Below are 15,044 nucleotides of genomic sequence, written 5' to 3'. Positions count from 1 at the left end.
GCAAAAAATCGAATGCATTTTTCATTTAATTTTTAAAAAATGTATTTTTATGTTTTTATTTAAAACTAGTTATTTACACATACAAAGGAAGAATAAAAAAATATATAAACGAAACACAAATATAAATGAAAGAAAAGGAACGAACACATTACAATCATTTAAAATCGAGAAAATAATTAAAAAAGAAAACTTGTATGCTATATCTTTCAATATATACAAGCCAATTAGAATTTTGAATTTAAACACGAATAATTAAAACATATTATTAGGAATAATTAGGTAGTATATTCTTATAAACAACAATGAATATTGGATTGGGATGAAATAAAAATTAAGTGGCTATATTTTCCTTATTTTGCTGAAATGACAAAAGAGAAATAATTTATAAGTGATTTATAATTATTGATTTATTGTACACACCTTTAGATATGCTGGTGAATTGGTTCTAGAAGAACCTTTACGTGGTGATATACTGCCGGCCGGTGATCCTGAACGGCTTTTCTGTGGTGGTACCTTCAATAAATTGGAATTACGATCGGATTTTCTTTGTGTAATATACGAATTTCGATTGGGTGGCACGACTTCTGTTTCAACAGGAGTTGAATTTAAAATTGTCTCAGTATCCGATATAGAATTATCAATATCAGTTTCACTTTCCTAAATTATAAAATAAATAAAAAAATAATAAAATTTTCAAAATTAAAAATTTTCCACAAATAAAAAACATTACATATATATTTTATTGACTCCAATTAATTTTATTGATAGGTATATTCAATTCAAACAACTTTAGTTTTCCAATAGTCAGTTTAATTATTGGTAGTGTACATACCTCATCCAATGGTATTGTCATATCAACATCCGACCAATCATTTTCCTGACGAAAACGTTTAACGATATTTGTGTGCGGCGATGTTGCGGCCAAAACTCGTGGATATTTAAATTCCTTTTTGGACGGTGTCGCACCTGTGGCTGTGTATGTTTTAACTTCATTTTTACGGAATGTCTCAACATCTTGGCTACACGTTTGTATTTGTTCTTTATATACTTTTGTATAATCCTTCAACTTTTGCTGTAGCGAACAATTGTAGCCCTTGACAATGGATACATTTTCCATTGTCTGTTTGACATGAGTTTGCAATGAATTGAGAATGATATCCGTTTTGACGTTATGTTGCTCCCTATTTTGTGAACAAATTCGTTTAACCTGTGGACCGTAGTCCTTGAGAGCTTCTGTAGTTTCGGCATAATTTTGTGCGACAGCTTCAATTTGGGTATCCAATGATTTCGTGGTATCTTGTACTTTATTATCCAATTGTATTGCGAGTGTGGAACATTTGGCAACATTTTGATCGATGTGCAGTTCAATTTCATCTTTTAGTTTATCAACCAGCTGACAATTATTTTCCAACGTCTTGGCTTTCTTTTCAAGAAAGGCCTGTTGGAATTTGGTTGAGCCTTCCAATTGAGTTGTAACAAATTGTTGGGCCTTTTCCAAGGTGCCAACATTAGTGTCGATATTATTTGAACATATTGTGTGTTTTTTGTGAAATTCTGTCATTTTCTGTTGGAATTCTTCCAATAGCTTTTGTTCCCCCTCAATAAGAGCTCTTTGTTCAGCCAAGGTGGACGAGATTTTCTGTAGTTCTAGAGTATTTTCCAGAGTTTTTTGTTTAATTGCATCCATTTCGGTTTGTATACGTTTTGTGTGTTGCTGCAATTTTGTATTGCTTTCATGTAGTTTAGCTTTTATAGAATCACTCATTGTACTCAGAGCTATTTGTTGTTGTTCATTGGTGTATTCAATGGCTTCCAGATTTTCTTTAATTTGCATTTTAAATGTTTGCTCTTTTTCTTTCAATTCTTTCAGGAATTTAGTGATGGATTCATATTGTGCTTGTCCCAAATCTGTTAACGACGAAGATACGGTTTCGGTAATGCTAACCATTGATGTTTCGTAGGTGTCCAATATTTGATGAATGTTTTTAATTTGTTCACTGGTTGTGTCAACTAGTTTCGTTTGAAGATTTGATGTTTTGGCTAGAATTATAAAATAAAACTTGTTAGTATATGTTGTAGACGTATTTTTTTATAGTAACTCACTTAATTCAACATCCATGCATTTTGTGAGACTGCTTTGTTTCTCTTCATACTGTTTTAGGCTCTCATCCATGTGATCAAAGTTTTCATTCATGCGTTCAGCAAAACGTTCGCAAGCTGTTTGTATTTTTACATCAACATCTTTGCGTCTGTCAATGGTTTCCTAGAAAAATATATAAAATCAGATATTGATCCAATGAAATTGCAAAGAATATAATCATCTACTTACATGCAATGCTTCCGTATCCTTTGTGGCAATATCAGCCACTTCCAATATCTGGGTGGCCTGATCTTTCAATACCTCCTCGGTCTTGGCATGCGATTCAAGCAGTACTTTCTTTTCCTTGTAACGCCGCTTGGTGGTCTTCAGCACCTTCTTTGTTTCTATTAATTCGCCTTTGGTGGATTTCAAGCGATGATCCTTTTGCTGCAGTTCAGTCGTCTTTTCAATTAAATTCATACTAACTTCATTGAATATTTTCTCCTTGGATGCCAGCTCTTCTTTAAGAGCCTTCAGCAAATGTACTTTTTCATTTAGCTCTCTAGTTTGTGAATCCATTTTTAGGGTCATTTCATTGTAGGTCTCTGTGGCTAAATAAACACCATTTTTGTCCCGAGCTGCCATAAGATCTCTTTTCAGTTTATCAATTTCTTCGGTGTATTCTTTGAGTACGGTTTTCTTGGTAAGTTTTTGATTAACTTCCGGTTTGTTTTGTATATTTTTAGCACGATGGGCATACTCAAGGGTACTGAGAGTTTCTTCGATATCTTTGTGACCGGGAGATATGGTGGCAATAATAGATGTTTTTGTGCGACCACCTGGAAATATATAAAAAATGTTTTAAATTAATTAAAGATTTTGAATAAAGAATGTGGATAGTTTTCAAAAAAAATATTTTTGGTAATTCAAAATATGGAGTATATTTTAGTAGGATTTTAGGGAAGATATATCTCTCAAGATAGGGAAGATATATCCCATCTTCGAAATTTACATAATCTTCCTAATCAAGGTAGAAGGAAGTATGTCATCTACTTAGCTATATTTTTGAAACAATCCCATTAATTATAAGAAAAATAAAAATTAATATACCTACCCAGTGATTCTTGCAGCAAACGGGTCAATTTCGATTCACGATATGGTATATGTGGTGTCCGTTCTACCAAAGCCGTAATAACACGACCCAATGTCAACAGCGATTGATTAATATTAACAGTTTCTCGAACACGAACTCCTTTTTCATTGCCGGCTTTTGAAACATTTTCACTGCCAGCCAAATCGACCAAATTTAATTTTCCAATTTTTAACATTTCTTCACCATCCATGCCATTCTCTTTAATGTGGACGACGATGGAGAATACAGTGTGAGAACGTGAAGATTGAGCATTCATCAGGGTGGATGCAGTACGACGACGTTCTTTGCCCTTTTCCAATAGTTTATAAACATCATCTTTACTATGTACGGGTATTTCTTCAAGACCTTGTATGATGACGGAACCTTTTTTTGTACTATCATCAAAGATTCGAATCTTTGTGGAATCATCTGTGGACAGTAGATCGAATAGTTCTTCATTGTACAGTTCCAAGTAGGATATACGCATAGAGAATTCCAATTCCATCATACGCAGCTCATCGAAGAGATGACATAATGCACGAGGGATAATACCAATATCAGAATCCTTAAAACGACATCGAAATTGAGAGAACAAATTAATTCAAATGTGACTCATCTTTTTTCTAAGATTTTGAAATATCCTAATGTATAAGCGAGCATTGATTGCAACAACAACAAAATACTGGTCAAACAAGTTTTTTGTTCTGATTCGGCGGCTCAAAAGTCACTAATTATGAGACCCAAAAAAAAAAAAAAAACATTCTTTGCCTGCTATTTTTGTTGTTGCAATTTTCAAAATCAAATCTGTATTCGACATACTGTACTACTTACATCTTCCCAAGACGATTTCAGCTCAGCACATTCATTGCCCACCATTGTGTGTGTTTTGCCTGTACCCGTTTGGCCATAGGCAAACACGGTACAATTATAACCGGACAACACCTCCTCAATGAGAGGACCCACCACAGCGGCATAAACATCGACTTGTTTTGATTCGGGGCCAAAGGTTCGATCGAATGTAAATTTCTTTGTTAACTTGGAGTCCAAGGTATTGCGAGCTATAATTTCTTTGTGCGATATAACCTCAACAATTTCTGTGGAATGAATTCCTCGTTCACGTCGATTCAGGGGCCTAAGGATAACAACAACACAAATTGCATTAGTATTTGTTTGGCAAATTGGAAATAAAATCTGTGGGAAATATTTTTGTTGTCTATTATTTACCTTACGCGCACATAAACTTGTATGTGCTCATTGGTTTTACGCGGTGGCTGCGTCTGTGAATGGTTTTGTGCCGATGTATTCATATTGCCTTTTAGCTTCATTCAATTAGTTTTTATTTTGATTAACTGCTTTTGTTGTTAAAATTGTATTTCCTTTGGAATTATCTCTAAAATAAATCACAAAATGTCCACCGATTGTTTGGCGGCGCTTCTTTATTTTGGACGTTTTAAATTTAAATGACGCTCTGGGAAAGTGCTGCCAATACTTTGAATAAAATTTAAAAAGTAGTACCAAGTCGACGAAAACATCGTGTTGCCACTTGTAAGGAATCATATGATGGCACTTAAAACAGACAACTAACTTACTTTATCCAGTCACGTTTACATCGAACAGCGTCTTTAAAGGTATTTTTTTTTTGTAAATATATGACAACTGTCTTAAGTCTGCTTTTCCACAGGCAAATTTTTATTTGGCAAATACTGAGTTTGTATGCGAAAGGGGTGCGAGGAAGAAAAACAAAAATTTGCCTGTTCAGAATTTGCCGTACACGCAAATTCTGCTTTGCTCTGTTCGTTGAAAACAATTTTGTTGACATTTCCTTTTGAACCTATTCGCTTTACTGACACACAGCCGGCTTTTGTTTACAAACCTGTTGCTTTAATTTGTGCAAGTGAAATTTAATTTTTGCAATTTATATAATAAAATATATAAAAAATAAATAAAATATTAAAAAAAATCTTTAAAATACAAACACTTTTGACTTTTATTTTCTTTCTTTTGTATTTTGATTCGCAAATTTGGCAAAGAAAAATTTGCTAATGGAAAAGCAAGCGAAAATTTCAAAAGAGAAAACAAAAAATTTGCCAAATAAAAATCTGCCTGTGGAAAAGCAGACTAATGGTATTTTTACACCATATGTATTTTACATATGTGCTGTCACTTATTTCACCCATATGTAATTCCTTATGTGTGTCAAAATTAGCGGCGTACACAAAACATTATTATTTTGTGTTCAAATCGGCATATGTATTTTACATATATTTTTTCTTAAATCAACATCTTTTTTTATTAAACACCTACAAACGAAGTAATAATTTGTAATTGTTGCCTTTTCATCCTTTTCTTTGACTTGCAGTTGAAATATTTTCTTCCAACAATGTGTTTCATTCAAACAGCTGATTTCCTTATGTTTCACATACGAAAATGGAGCGCGTCCTATTCGGAAAAAAATACATATTTTGCATATCGTTTTGACACATTGAAATTTCCGTATGTTTCACATGACGAGTTCAATTTCCATATGCAAAAAAGTGACAGCACATATGTAAAATACATATAGTGTAAAAACACCATAAGGGATCCGCATAATTATCGTGTTACTCGTTCTTTGCATTTCGCTTCAATTCATGTCCAACGTCTTCTTGTGGTTGTTGCATTATCTATAACAAATGGCTCAACTTATTCATTCTGTTTATCCATTTCAAACTGATTTGGATATCCACTCTGCTTACCACATTCGGGGCTTATTTTAACACGTCTAAATAGAAGTTAATTACACTGTGCGAGACGAAAATTTTTCAGGGGTTCTAATGTACCAATTCTGTTTAGTTGTATTCCCTGGACCACAAAAATACCTTTAGTTTTTCTGGGTCATTTTATAATTTGTAATGTATGAGACCACGTTTTTCTCTACATTTACCGTTAATAAAACTAATTTTCGAAGTGACCCAGAAAAACCAAAGGTATTTTCGTGTTCCAGGAACTCCAACTAAACAGAATTGGTTCATTATAACCTGAATATTTTTTTTTTGTTTTGTAGCTAAGTGTTATCGGTCCTAAACACATTCATTAAATATTGTGTAATTTCGCCATGTGCCATGATATCAAGGCAGATTTAAAAAGGTAGTCACATCAGCAATTTCGAAGAGCTTGTTCAGAAATACACTATATCCAAAATAGCCGATAACTATTGCTTAGTACGGGACCTGTTTAATGCTCCTTGGATATATCGAGACATATTCGCCAAAAGAACGTAATAGTACGTTTACATTTAACCGGATTTCGTTAACCCAGTGGGTTTCAATTGCCAATTCCTTTGCATATATGTCAAATAAATCCTCATAAAGTAGGTTAACCCGGTAAAAAGTTGTAATGTAAATGCCTTTTAACCCTCAAATTTGAAATTTTACAGGAGAAGGTTGTTTTTAATAAATTCAGATTTAATAAAGCTTTTATTTTGAAATTTAGAACAATAGTTTAAAACAAAACTAGTTTATAACAAAACTAAAGTTTTAAATTTCAAAATAATAGCTTTATTACAGTACGTTTACATTTAACCGGATTTCGTTAACCCAGTGGGTTTCAATTGTCAATTCCTTTACATATATGTCAAATAAATCCTCATAAAGTAGGTTAACCCGTTAAAAAGTTCTAATGTATATGCCGTTTTAAATCTGAATTTATTAAAATTTCAAATTTGAGGGTTATGTTTTATTTGGCGAATATGGCTCGATATCATTGTACTACAATAGTTGTAATCAACTGCTTATACGGCTACCTTATTACATCTGTGGTGTATGCTTTGGTAGTACTGATATAAATGATGCCAAGTTTCACATAATAAGCAACAGTGTTATTAATCCACGGTGCATGCGTGCACGTTTTTTTCGGGATAAGAAGAAGATAAAAACAATTCGTCAACTGTGGGGGCTGCTGGCTGGAGGAAACTATCGGGAATTAAAAAAATACATTAAATTTACCACATTCACAATGGTAAATGCAAAAAGTACAAAAGTTGCCAATAATGGACCACAAAACAAATCTGCAGGAAATAAATTTAAGAGTAAAGGCAATGCAGGAGGTGTTACAAAGGCGCCATTTAAAGGTGGCGCATACAAGAAGCATGGAAAACCATCTTTTACAAAATCAAAGGAGGCCATAAAGAAGGTAAATAGTATTGGATTTCATAGAGTAATGCAATGTCATGGAATTATATATTCCAATGAACACACATATATAATATATAAAATCCACATTTAATTTTTATTTCAGGAACGGGCTGAAAAATTCCGTCAACGACAAGAAGCCCGAGAACAAAAACAAAAAGAGTTGGAGGAACAACGAGCCAAGGCCAAAGCTGAAAAGGAAGAGAAAATAAAACAATACAAAAAGAAACGTTTGGAACGTACAAAGGCACTGAGCAAGCGAACTCAACGTGGTCAACCCCTTATGAAGGATCGTATGCAATTGCTGTTGAAACAAATTCAAGAAATGAAAAAGAATGGCTGATTTACTTTTTTGGTTTAATTAAAAATATATTTTATAATAGCATAATAATTAAATATTTAGTAATAGATTTTGATTTTAACATTATTTCGTAAAAGTATAAAATATATTAAAATATTATGTAAATCGTGTTTAATTTTTGGGCGAAAATTGGAAACTCCCAAGTCTGTAAAAAAACTGAGCAACTGGTTGTATAATCTAATCCACTTTGGTACTGTGCTTGTAAAATAATTCTCAGCAATCCTTGGTAATTTATTCAATAAAAAAATTATATTTAAATTTCTCCAAAAATTTAAAATAGTTTACAGAACATTTTCACAAATTATCTTCGAAAAATTTTTACTAAATTCGCTAGAAGAAATCAATCAACTGGACAAGTGAATAAGAATGGCGCAAAATTTCCTGTACATGTTCGAATTTGTGGTCGATGATTTGCTGGTGACTCGACCAAATTATTGCGCTCCCGACGAGTATCCAACATGCTGTGAAGTATCATTTCGTAATAGTGTGTTCGTGTCAATATGTGATCGTGAATATGGTCACTGCGTCGATCCAAATGCATCGAAATGTGGCAAATGTTGCCTTTTCTCCTTGGAAAGTCCCATCCAAGATTCGGATCGTCTGATGCTGCACGTGTACAAAAAGAAAACGGATAAATGTAAATTCCTTATCGGGTGTACAGATATGCCTATTCGGGGTCTTTTCGATAAGGTTATGGAAAGTTTTGAAATTGAAAATCCAAATTGGGAGGATGGTTTAAAGAAGCACATACAAACTATGCCACAGGCGGGTGTGCCACCAAAATGTCCCGCCATTGTCGATAATGATTGCAACGAAGATAGTATGGGAAGAAAGGAACAATTGTGTCCCACATCGGAGTTGACAAAACGTCTCTTGCCGCTGTTCAATTTAAATGGTTGTCAAACGGGGAATATTGTTATGATTATACGGCTGGTGGCCAATGGACCGACAATTGTGTCTTCATTCCCCTTTGCGAAAATATGCAATGCGGGTTGTAATAAAACGTGTAATAGTGAAACGGAAACTACGGTACGTTGCGGTGGAGGTGCCAATGAGAGTAGTAGTTTCCCGGATACTTCTCGTTACGAGGGTGGAGATGACACAAATGCCTTAGAGGAAAATCGACAAAATTGTGGTAAAGCTGGGAGGAGAAAAGTGAGTTCACCTTGCAATGGTTGTCCAGAACTAGATGACCCGTGCTTTACTCCGGAGAAGAAACAGATTTGTCAACGTTATTTTGCCTGCAATACGGATAAGGGTTGTCCGTGTGATGAGGTTGAAGATGAGTGTGCCAGGGGTAAGATGGAAATTAGAAAAATTTGTATATAAATGGGAAGGTGTGTAATTAGTTGTTCTAATTGTATAGCTCCAAAATGTAAGGAACAAAAATGTCATCTGCAAAAATGCCAGGGAGCATCATCATGTGGTGTTCAGAAAAGGCCTCAAGAATCGATGGCCAATAAAGGGGGATGCCAGTCAACGGTGGGTGCGGATTGCTCCTGTGATGATTGTGCCAATGCATGTGAAGCAGGTGAGAAATCTTTTATATAGTTTTTTTATAATGGAGCGTACCCTTTTGATATTTTTGTCCACATTTGATCCTGACAGATAATTGTTTATAACTGAAGCCCGTTAGTTACGTCCATTTTTTTAAAGTTCAGCCAAAGTTGTTGCGAAAATGAATCATTAGAATTGTCAATTGTATGACGATTTCAAAAAAGAATAATAAATAAATAAAATTGTGGCGAAGCAACGGAAAGTAGAGGAAGCATGATAGCCTCATAGCTGCATGTATTTTTATGAACAAAGTTCGACTGTTGAAATTACGATAGAGCTTTGACATTCGACACATACATTGGTAACACTCGTAGAATGTTTGGTATTGAAAATGGGATATATCGGTCCACGTTTTGATATAGTGTTATACAACAACCCCCATATTCGGTCTTTTGGATACATTTTTCAACCGAATTAGATGTAATTTGGAATTTTCGAATCATATTGACTATTAAAATTGTATACTAGCCATACAAAGGTCAAGCGGCATTTTCGGCATATTCAAGATTGTAGTTAAATATTGCAGCCTGAGTGGTTGTTTCGTTTTCTCGTGCCAGCAGTTTGTCCTTGTCCTCATGAAAATAGTTCGAACCTACCGTACTTAATTTTGTTTTTCGTTATAAATTTATTTTGATTTCTTTTATCAAATATCTCATAGGTTGTAAAATATTAAAATTTTTTTTGCAATTACTAATTCCAATTTATTTCCTTTTTACAGCTAAAGCAAAAGCTTTAAGGAAATTGCGCTATTTATTAAAGAAATATAGCGGCGAAGTTTAGTAAAAAATATTTCGATAACTTTAAAATTTAGGACTAATAAAAAAAACAAAATTATCAGTTCAATATTCTTCACAAAATTCTTCCTACCATTCTGGGTTACAACAACAAACAAAAGGGTATGTTCCATGGAAATTTATTAAAAACAAAAACAATTTTCAAAACCAATTTATTTTCATTAATTGATGCCGCAAATGGAAGATCCATGCGACCCCTGCAACGTTTGCATGCAACCATGTTTTGTAACGCCACGAAAACCTGAACCAGGACCGGATGCTTATGATGAATTTGAGGCATGCCTCAATGGCAGTGGTTTGGTAATACGTGTCCTAAAGGATAGCCATTGTGTTGAGAGTGTATGTGATGGTACGGAAAACTTTCAAGACGATCATTCCAGTGAGGAGGGTTGTGAAAAGGTTAGGTGAAATTTTCTTATTATTTGTTTATTCATGTCTTAATTTTCTTATAGTCCAATCATGCCGATGGTTCATGCACAGTAGATAAGTTATTGGAACGCAGTTCCTTTGCTCGTAATCACATCAGACGTCGTACCGGTGGCCATATTATCAATCATCCCAAATTACCAAAAATACGTGCCAACATTAAGTACTCGGGCAATGATGCCTGTTGTCCGCCCGAGAGTTATCATGTACCCTATTCCAAAATTAAACAATTCTGTAATGACCAGGAGAATAAACTTGAAAGTTATCGCAGCCGTCGCAGTCGTTCACGTGGCGGTGGTGGTGGAGATTGTGGCCCAGTCTGTCCACCATTACATCCGAATGATAATAAACATTGCTGCATCCAAGTGGATCGTGATGATATCCGTAATGCCACGAAGGGTGTCGATTATGATATGCGTAAGAAGGGAATTGAGGTGAGGTTTGAAATAACAAATTTGGAAATTTTTTATAACATAAATTATTATGATGTGAGGGCATTAAAACTTTGTGTGGTCCCAAGAGTTTGTAAAGACATTGCATTTTGATGCTGGACGAACCTACATATCGTCTAGCATAATCGATCAAGTTACTTGTGTCCTTCCGTATGTTCATTATAATTTGTAATCAGTTAACGATTATTCATGGCCCAGAATCTTGAAATTTGACCGAAGGCGTCAGATAGGGCAGGGCTTTTGGAAATTCGTATCCGAATGATAATAAACATTGCTGCATCCAAGTGGATCGCGATGATATCCGTAATGCCATGAAGGGTGTCGATTATGATATGCGTAAGAAAGGAATTGAGGTGAGGTTTGAAATAACAAATTTGGAATTTTTTTATAGCCTAAACAACTATGGGTGAAGACATTAAAACTTTGTGTGGCCCCAAGAGTTTGTGAAACCATTTCATTTTGATGCTGGACGAACCTACATATCGTCTATGTAATTACAAAATATGCTACAAGGGCGAATCGGTAAAGCTATTTGGCGAATCAGTAAATTTGGAATGAGGGTCACTGATAAAATGTGGAATAGATGTACCAAAGTTTTTTTTCTGGAAATTCGAACTAAAAGTACTAAATTTGGTACAGTTTTGCGTATGTGAACGGATGAAGATTGTTAAGAAGTAGGGTCGATATAAGGAGGTGTTTTCGGAAGTGTTTACTCATGTATATGAAAAGTACTGAACAGTACTAAATTTGGTACAATTTAATTTTTGGAAAGACTAATGGAACTGGTATCCGGAAATTTGAAATTAATATTACTGTCGGGGTGTAGATTTGGGGTATGAAGGAAGTTTTAGAAATTCGTACTTATGTGTACTAAATGGTGCTAAATTTAATACAATTTAGATTTGGGTGAATCGATAGTGCTGGAATCCTAAAAATGATTTCTGTTGGATCGCTGAAGTACGAATAAATGGAAATTTATATTAATGTGTACTAAGTGGTATCAAATTTGATACAATTTGGATTTAAGTGTATCAATAGAGTTGGCATTGAAATTACTGTTGTAGTGCAGGATTGGGGTATGGATGTAGTTTTGGAATTTTGTACTTATGTGTACTAATTGGTACTTAATTTGGTAAATTTTGTATGAATCGATCGGGTTGGAATCCTTATATTTGGAATTATGATTACTGTTGGAGTGTAAGATTGTGGAATGTAGGAAATTTGTACTTAGTTTGGTAGAATTTGGATTTGGATGAAACTATCGGGTTGGAATACTGAAATTGGGGATTTCTGTTGGATTGTTGAGGAGGGTACACATGGAAATTTATAGTAATGTGTACTAAATGATACTAAATTTTGGAAAATTTGAATTAGGGTAAATATATATTAATTAGGGTGAATATAGGATTGGAAAATAAGTACTACTAGAGTACAAAAGATAATATATGGTACCAAATTTAGTATAGAACTATAATTGTGTTGCGGTCAGATCTGGAATAATATACTATATGACCACAAAGGTACGAAATGGTACTTAAATTTTAATTATGATCGATATTGGTAGGTTGATTAGCTATTCTGACATATCCAGTTTTTATGAAAACATTTGTTAAGACATGTTTAAATATTTCTCACATTCGTTAACGTAGTAGCGGACATAATCCAACACACACACACATCTAAAGCCCATCATACCTCATAAATATAATCACCTACATTTCAAACTAATAATGCTGGTTCATTTCAATCTTCGTCAAATCTGTAAAGAGAAGCGTAACATTTATGATTTATAATTGACATCAGATTCATTTTTTAAAAGTTTTAATGATTTATGAGAGGCTTAATAAGCCTGACATCAAGATGTTAGTCTGAAAAGTGAATGCATTTATCGAAACACCTACCATTGATTTTTTTCTTATTTCATTTTTTATTAAAAAAAAACAAAATACTAAAATAGGTTTGCTACAAGACCTGCGATGAAACTGACACAGATGTCTTTTTGGTAAAGTTGGGCAGCAAACAAAAATGCCAACACAAAAAGAATAATATCGAAATTGAATTGAAGACACCGAAACAGCCGATTGTGTTGCCAAGTCGTCGCGTAACCACCGAGACACAAATCGATGAGGTGGAATTGGATGCAGCCTTGTTGGGTGTCTGCAAGGGTAAGAAAAAGGGCAAGAAAGGCAAGAGCAAGAAATAATGGAAATGCAAATAATAATATCTTATTTAATCAAATTTACATGTAAAATGGATGGTGAAATAAAATAATAACTTCTATTTATCAACACTTTTAAAAAAATTAGACTTTGACAATAAATTCCTTATAATTTTTTAAAATATTTTACTTTCATTAATAAAATTATAAATGAAGTATAACATATTTCATAAGACAGGTGTACAACTTGTGTTAGTAGCTATACCTCCAACTAACCTTAGCATGAAAAATCAATTTTATACAGATACCATACCCAATGGCCCAATGATGTGGCGTAGCATCGAAGGTCAATACAAAAAGAATAAAGAAGACGTCCAGTTGCATGTCTTGCTTTTGTAGAATGTTGCAAAACGTTTTCATAACATTTAGATTAATGGCTTTGCTACTTGCTGTGGCCACAAAAGCAATGCCAAAAACTGAAGAAGTACTTCACCGATAAAAGAATGTTGCCACAATGACTGGTTGCTTGTGATGTGTGTTTTCGACAATTCAAATATTATTGTTGTTGTAAAATTATTGCCAAAGGAAGTGTGGAATTCCAATAATAACTGATGCCGGCATGCTTGAATTGAGCAGAAGTTCAAAGATGCATGATGCCCTCCCACCGAATGGTGTTAAGATGCAGTGGAAGAAAAAATTGAGAATTTTTTTTGTAAATATTTTTAAAAACTTTAAACAAAGGAACGAACTAAAAAAAAATTAAAGAAATAAAAAATATTTTTCCATACTCTAATTAAACGTGCATTTTTTAAAATATGTTTTCATTCTCTAATCAAAGGCGTGGATTTAGAAATTTGGATTTTTTATTTTTTTTTTCAAAATCAACATCTTAAAAATATTTTTTCTTATTTTGAAAATACTTTTTCATGTTTAATCAAAGACGTAGATTTAAAGAATTTGGATTTTTTTTAAATTTTTTTTCAAAATCTAAAAGGGCGTGGATTCTTACAAAAGCAAACAAGTTTTTTATACCCTTCACCACACTGTGGTACAGGGTATTGTGAGATACACACATGGTTCCTTTTGAGAATATGAATAGAATCACTTTCTAAGTCGATTTATGCATGTCCGTCCGTCCGTCCGTCTGTCTGTCCATGTTAAAATGTAAGCAAAGTACAGGTCGCATTTATGATTCGAATTGGATGAAATTTGGAACAGCTCTTTTATTTGGCCCAAGGACGAACCCTATTGAAATTGGGAAAAATCGGTTCAGATTTAGATATATTTCCCATAGACACATGGTAGATAGACACATGTTTCATTTTGAGAATATGCATAGAATCACTTTCAAAGTCGATTTATGCATGTCCGTCCGTCTTTCTGTCTGTTCCTTTTAAAATGTAAACAAAGTACGGGTCGTATTTATGATTCGAAATAGATGAAATTTGGCACAGCTCATTTATTTGGCCTAAGGACGAACCCTATTGAAATTGGAAAAAATCGGTTCAGATTTGGATATAGCTCCCATATATATTTTCGTCCGATTTAAAGTGAATGGTGCACTAAAGTCCCTAAATACCTTTCGATTTGCACGAAATTTGGCACAGTGTAATGTATTAGGTCTAGAATGATGTGTGTTAAGTTTCCTGAAAATCTGTTCAGATTTAGATATAGCTCTCATATATATTTTCGTCCGATTTAATGTAAATGGTCCACCAAATTCCCTATATATCTATCGATTTGCACGAAATTTGGCACAGCGTAATGAATTAGGTTTAGAATGATGTGTGTTAAGTTTCCTGAAAGTCGGTCCAGATTTAAACATAGCTGTCATATATATTTTCGTCCGATTTAAAGTAAATGGTCCACCAAAGTCCCTATACATCTTTCGATTTGCACGAAATTTGGCACAGCG

The 15,044-nt window shown here is 33.9% G+C and overlaps 3 protein-coding genes across 3 annotated transcripts; 2 read left to right on the top strand and 1 right to left on the bottom strand.

The window, feature by feature from the left end:
* Positions 1–331: 331 nt before the first annotated feature.
* LOC133325230 (kinesin-like protein Klp61F) lies at positions 332–4,541 on the bottom strand. Its single transcript, XM_061534012.1, has 8 exons — positions 4,437–4,541; positions 4,044–4,344; positions 3,195–3,777; positions 2,330–2,919; positions 2,104–2,263; positions 833–2,040; positions 421–657; positions 332–358 (listed from the first exon to the last, which is right to left on the bottom strand). The coding sequence occupies exons 1-8, from the start codon at positions 4,535–4,537 to the stop codon at positions 332–334; spliced, it is 3,207 nt and encodes a 1,068-aa protein (XP_061389996.1). The 5' UTR covers positions 4,538–4,541.
* A 2,664-nt stretch (positions 4,542–7,205) lies between these two features.
* Positions 7,206–7,724, top strand: LOC133325228 (thyroid transcription factor 1-associated protein 26). Its single transcript, XM_061534010.1, has 2 exons — positions 7,206–7,382; positions 7,488–7,724. Exons 1-2 carry the CDS (start codon positions 7,206–7,208, stop codon positions 7,722–7,724), a joined length of 414 nt encoding a protein of 137 aa, XP_061389994.1.
* Positions 7,725–8,108: 384 nt separating this feature from the next.
* Positions 8,109–13,179, top strand: LOC133325227 (uncharacterized). Its single transcript, XM_061534009.1, has 6 exons — positions 8,109–8,781; positions 8,899–9,039; positions 9,109–9,273; positions 10,278–10,492; positions 10,546–10,953; positions 12,929–13,179. The coding sequence occupies exons 1-6, from the start codon at positions 8,109–8,111 to the stop codon at positions 13,172–13,174; spliced, it is 1,848 nt and encodes a 615-aa protein (XP_061389993.1). The 3' UTR covers positions 13,175–13,179.
* The last annotated feature ends 1,865 nt before the right edge of the window (positions 13,180–15,044 follow it).

Source organism: Musca vetustissima, unplaced genomic scaffold (assembly GCF_032173495.1).
Source record: "Musca vetustissima isolate MV318-11 ecotype Yass unplaced genomic scaffold, APGP_CSIRO_Mvet_v1 utg18700, whole genome shotgun sequence".
In the NCBI taxonomy this organism is placed as follows: Eukaryota; Metazoa; Arthropoda; class Insecta; order Diptera; family Muscidae; genus Musca; species Musca vetustissima.
The sequence above is the reverse complement of the archived record's forward strand: the minus strand, read 5'-3'. Positions and strand labels throughout refer to the sequence as shown.

Excerpts from the sequence above, each read along its gene's own strand:
- LOC133325227 (XM_061534009.1), top strand. The coding sequence starts at position 8,109 with ATGGCGCAAAATTTCCTGTACATGTTCGAATTTGTGGTCGATGATTTG. Across the intron at positions 9,274-10,277 it reads TGCCAATGCATGTGAAGCAG|ATCCATGCGACCCCTGCAAC; the intron begins GTGAGAAATCTT and ends CGCAAATGGAAG. Across the intron at positions 10,493-10,545 it reads GTGAGGAGGGTTGTGAAAAG|TCCAATCATGCCGATGGTTC; the intron begins GTTAGGTGAAAT and ends ATTTTCTTATAG.
- LOC133325228 (XM_061534010.1), top strand. The coding sequence starts at position 7,206 with ATGGTAAATGCAAAAAGTACAAAAGTTGCCAATAATGGACCACAAAAC. Across the intron at positions 7,383-7,487 it reads CAAAGGAGGCCATAAAGAAG|GAACGGGCTGAAAAATTCCG; the intron begins GTAAATAGTATT and ends TTTTTATTTCAG.
- LOC133325230 (XM_061534012.1), bottom strand. The coding sequence starts at position 4,537 with ATGAAGCTAAAAGGCAATATGAATACATCGGCACAAAACCATTCACAG. Across the intron at positions 3,778-4,043 it reads TGAAATCGTCTTGGGAAGAT|GATTCTGATATTGGTATTAT; the intron begins GTAAGTAGTACA and ends TGTCGTTTTAAG. Across the intron at positions 658-832 it reads TGACAATACCATTGGATGAG|GAAAGTGAAACTGATATTGA; the intron begins GTATGTACACTA and ends TTTATAATTTAG.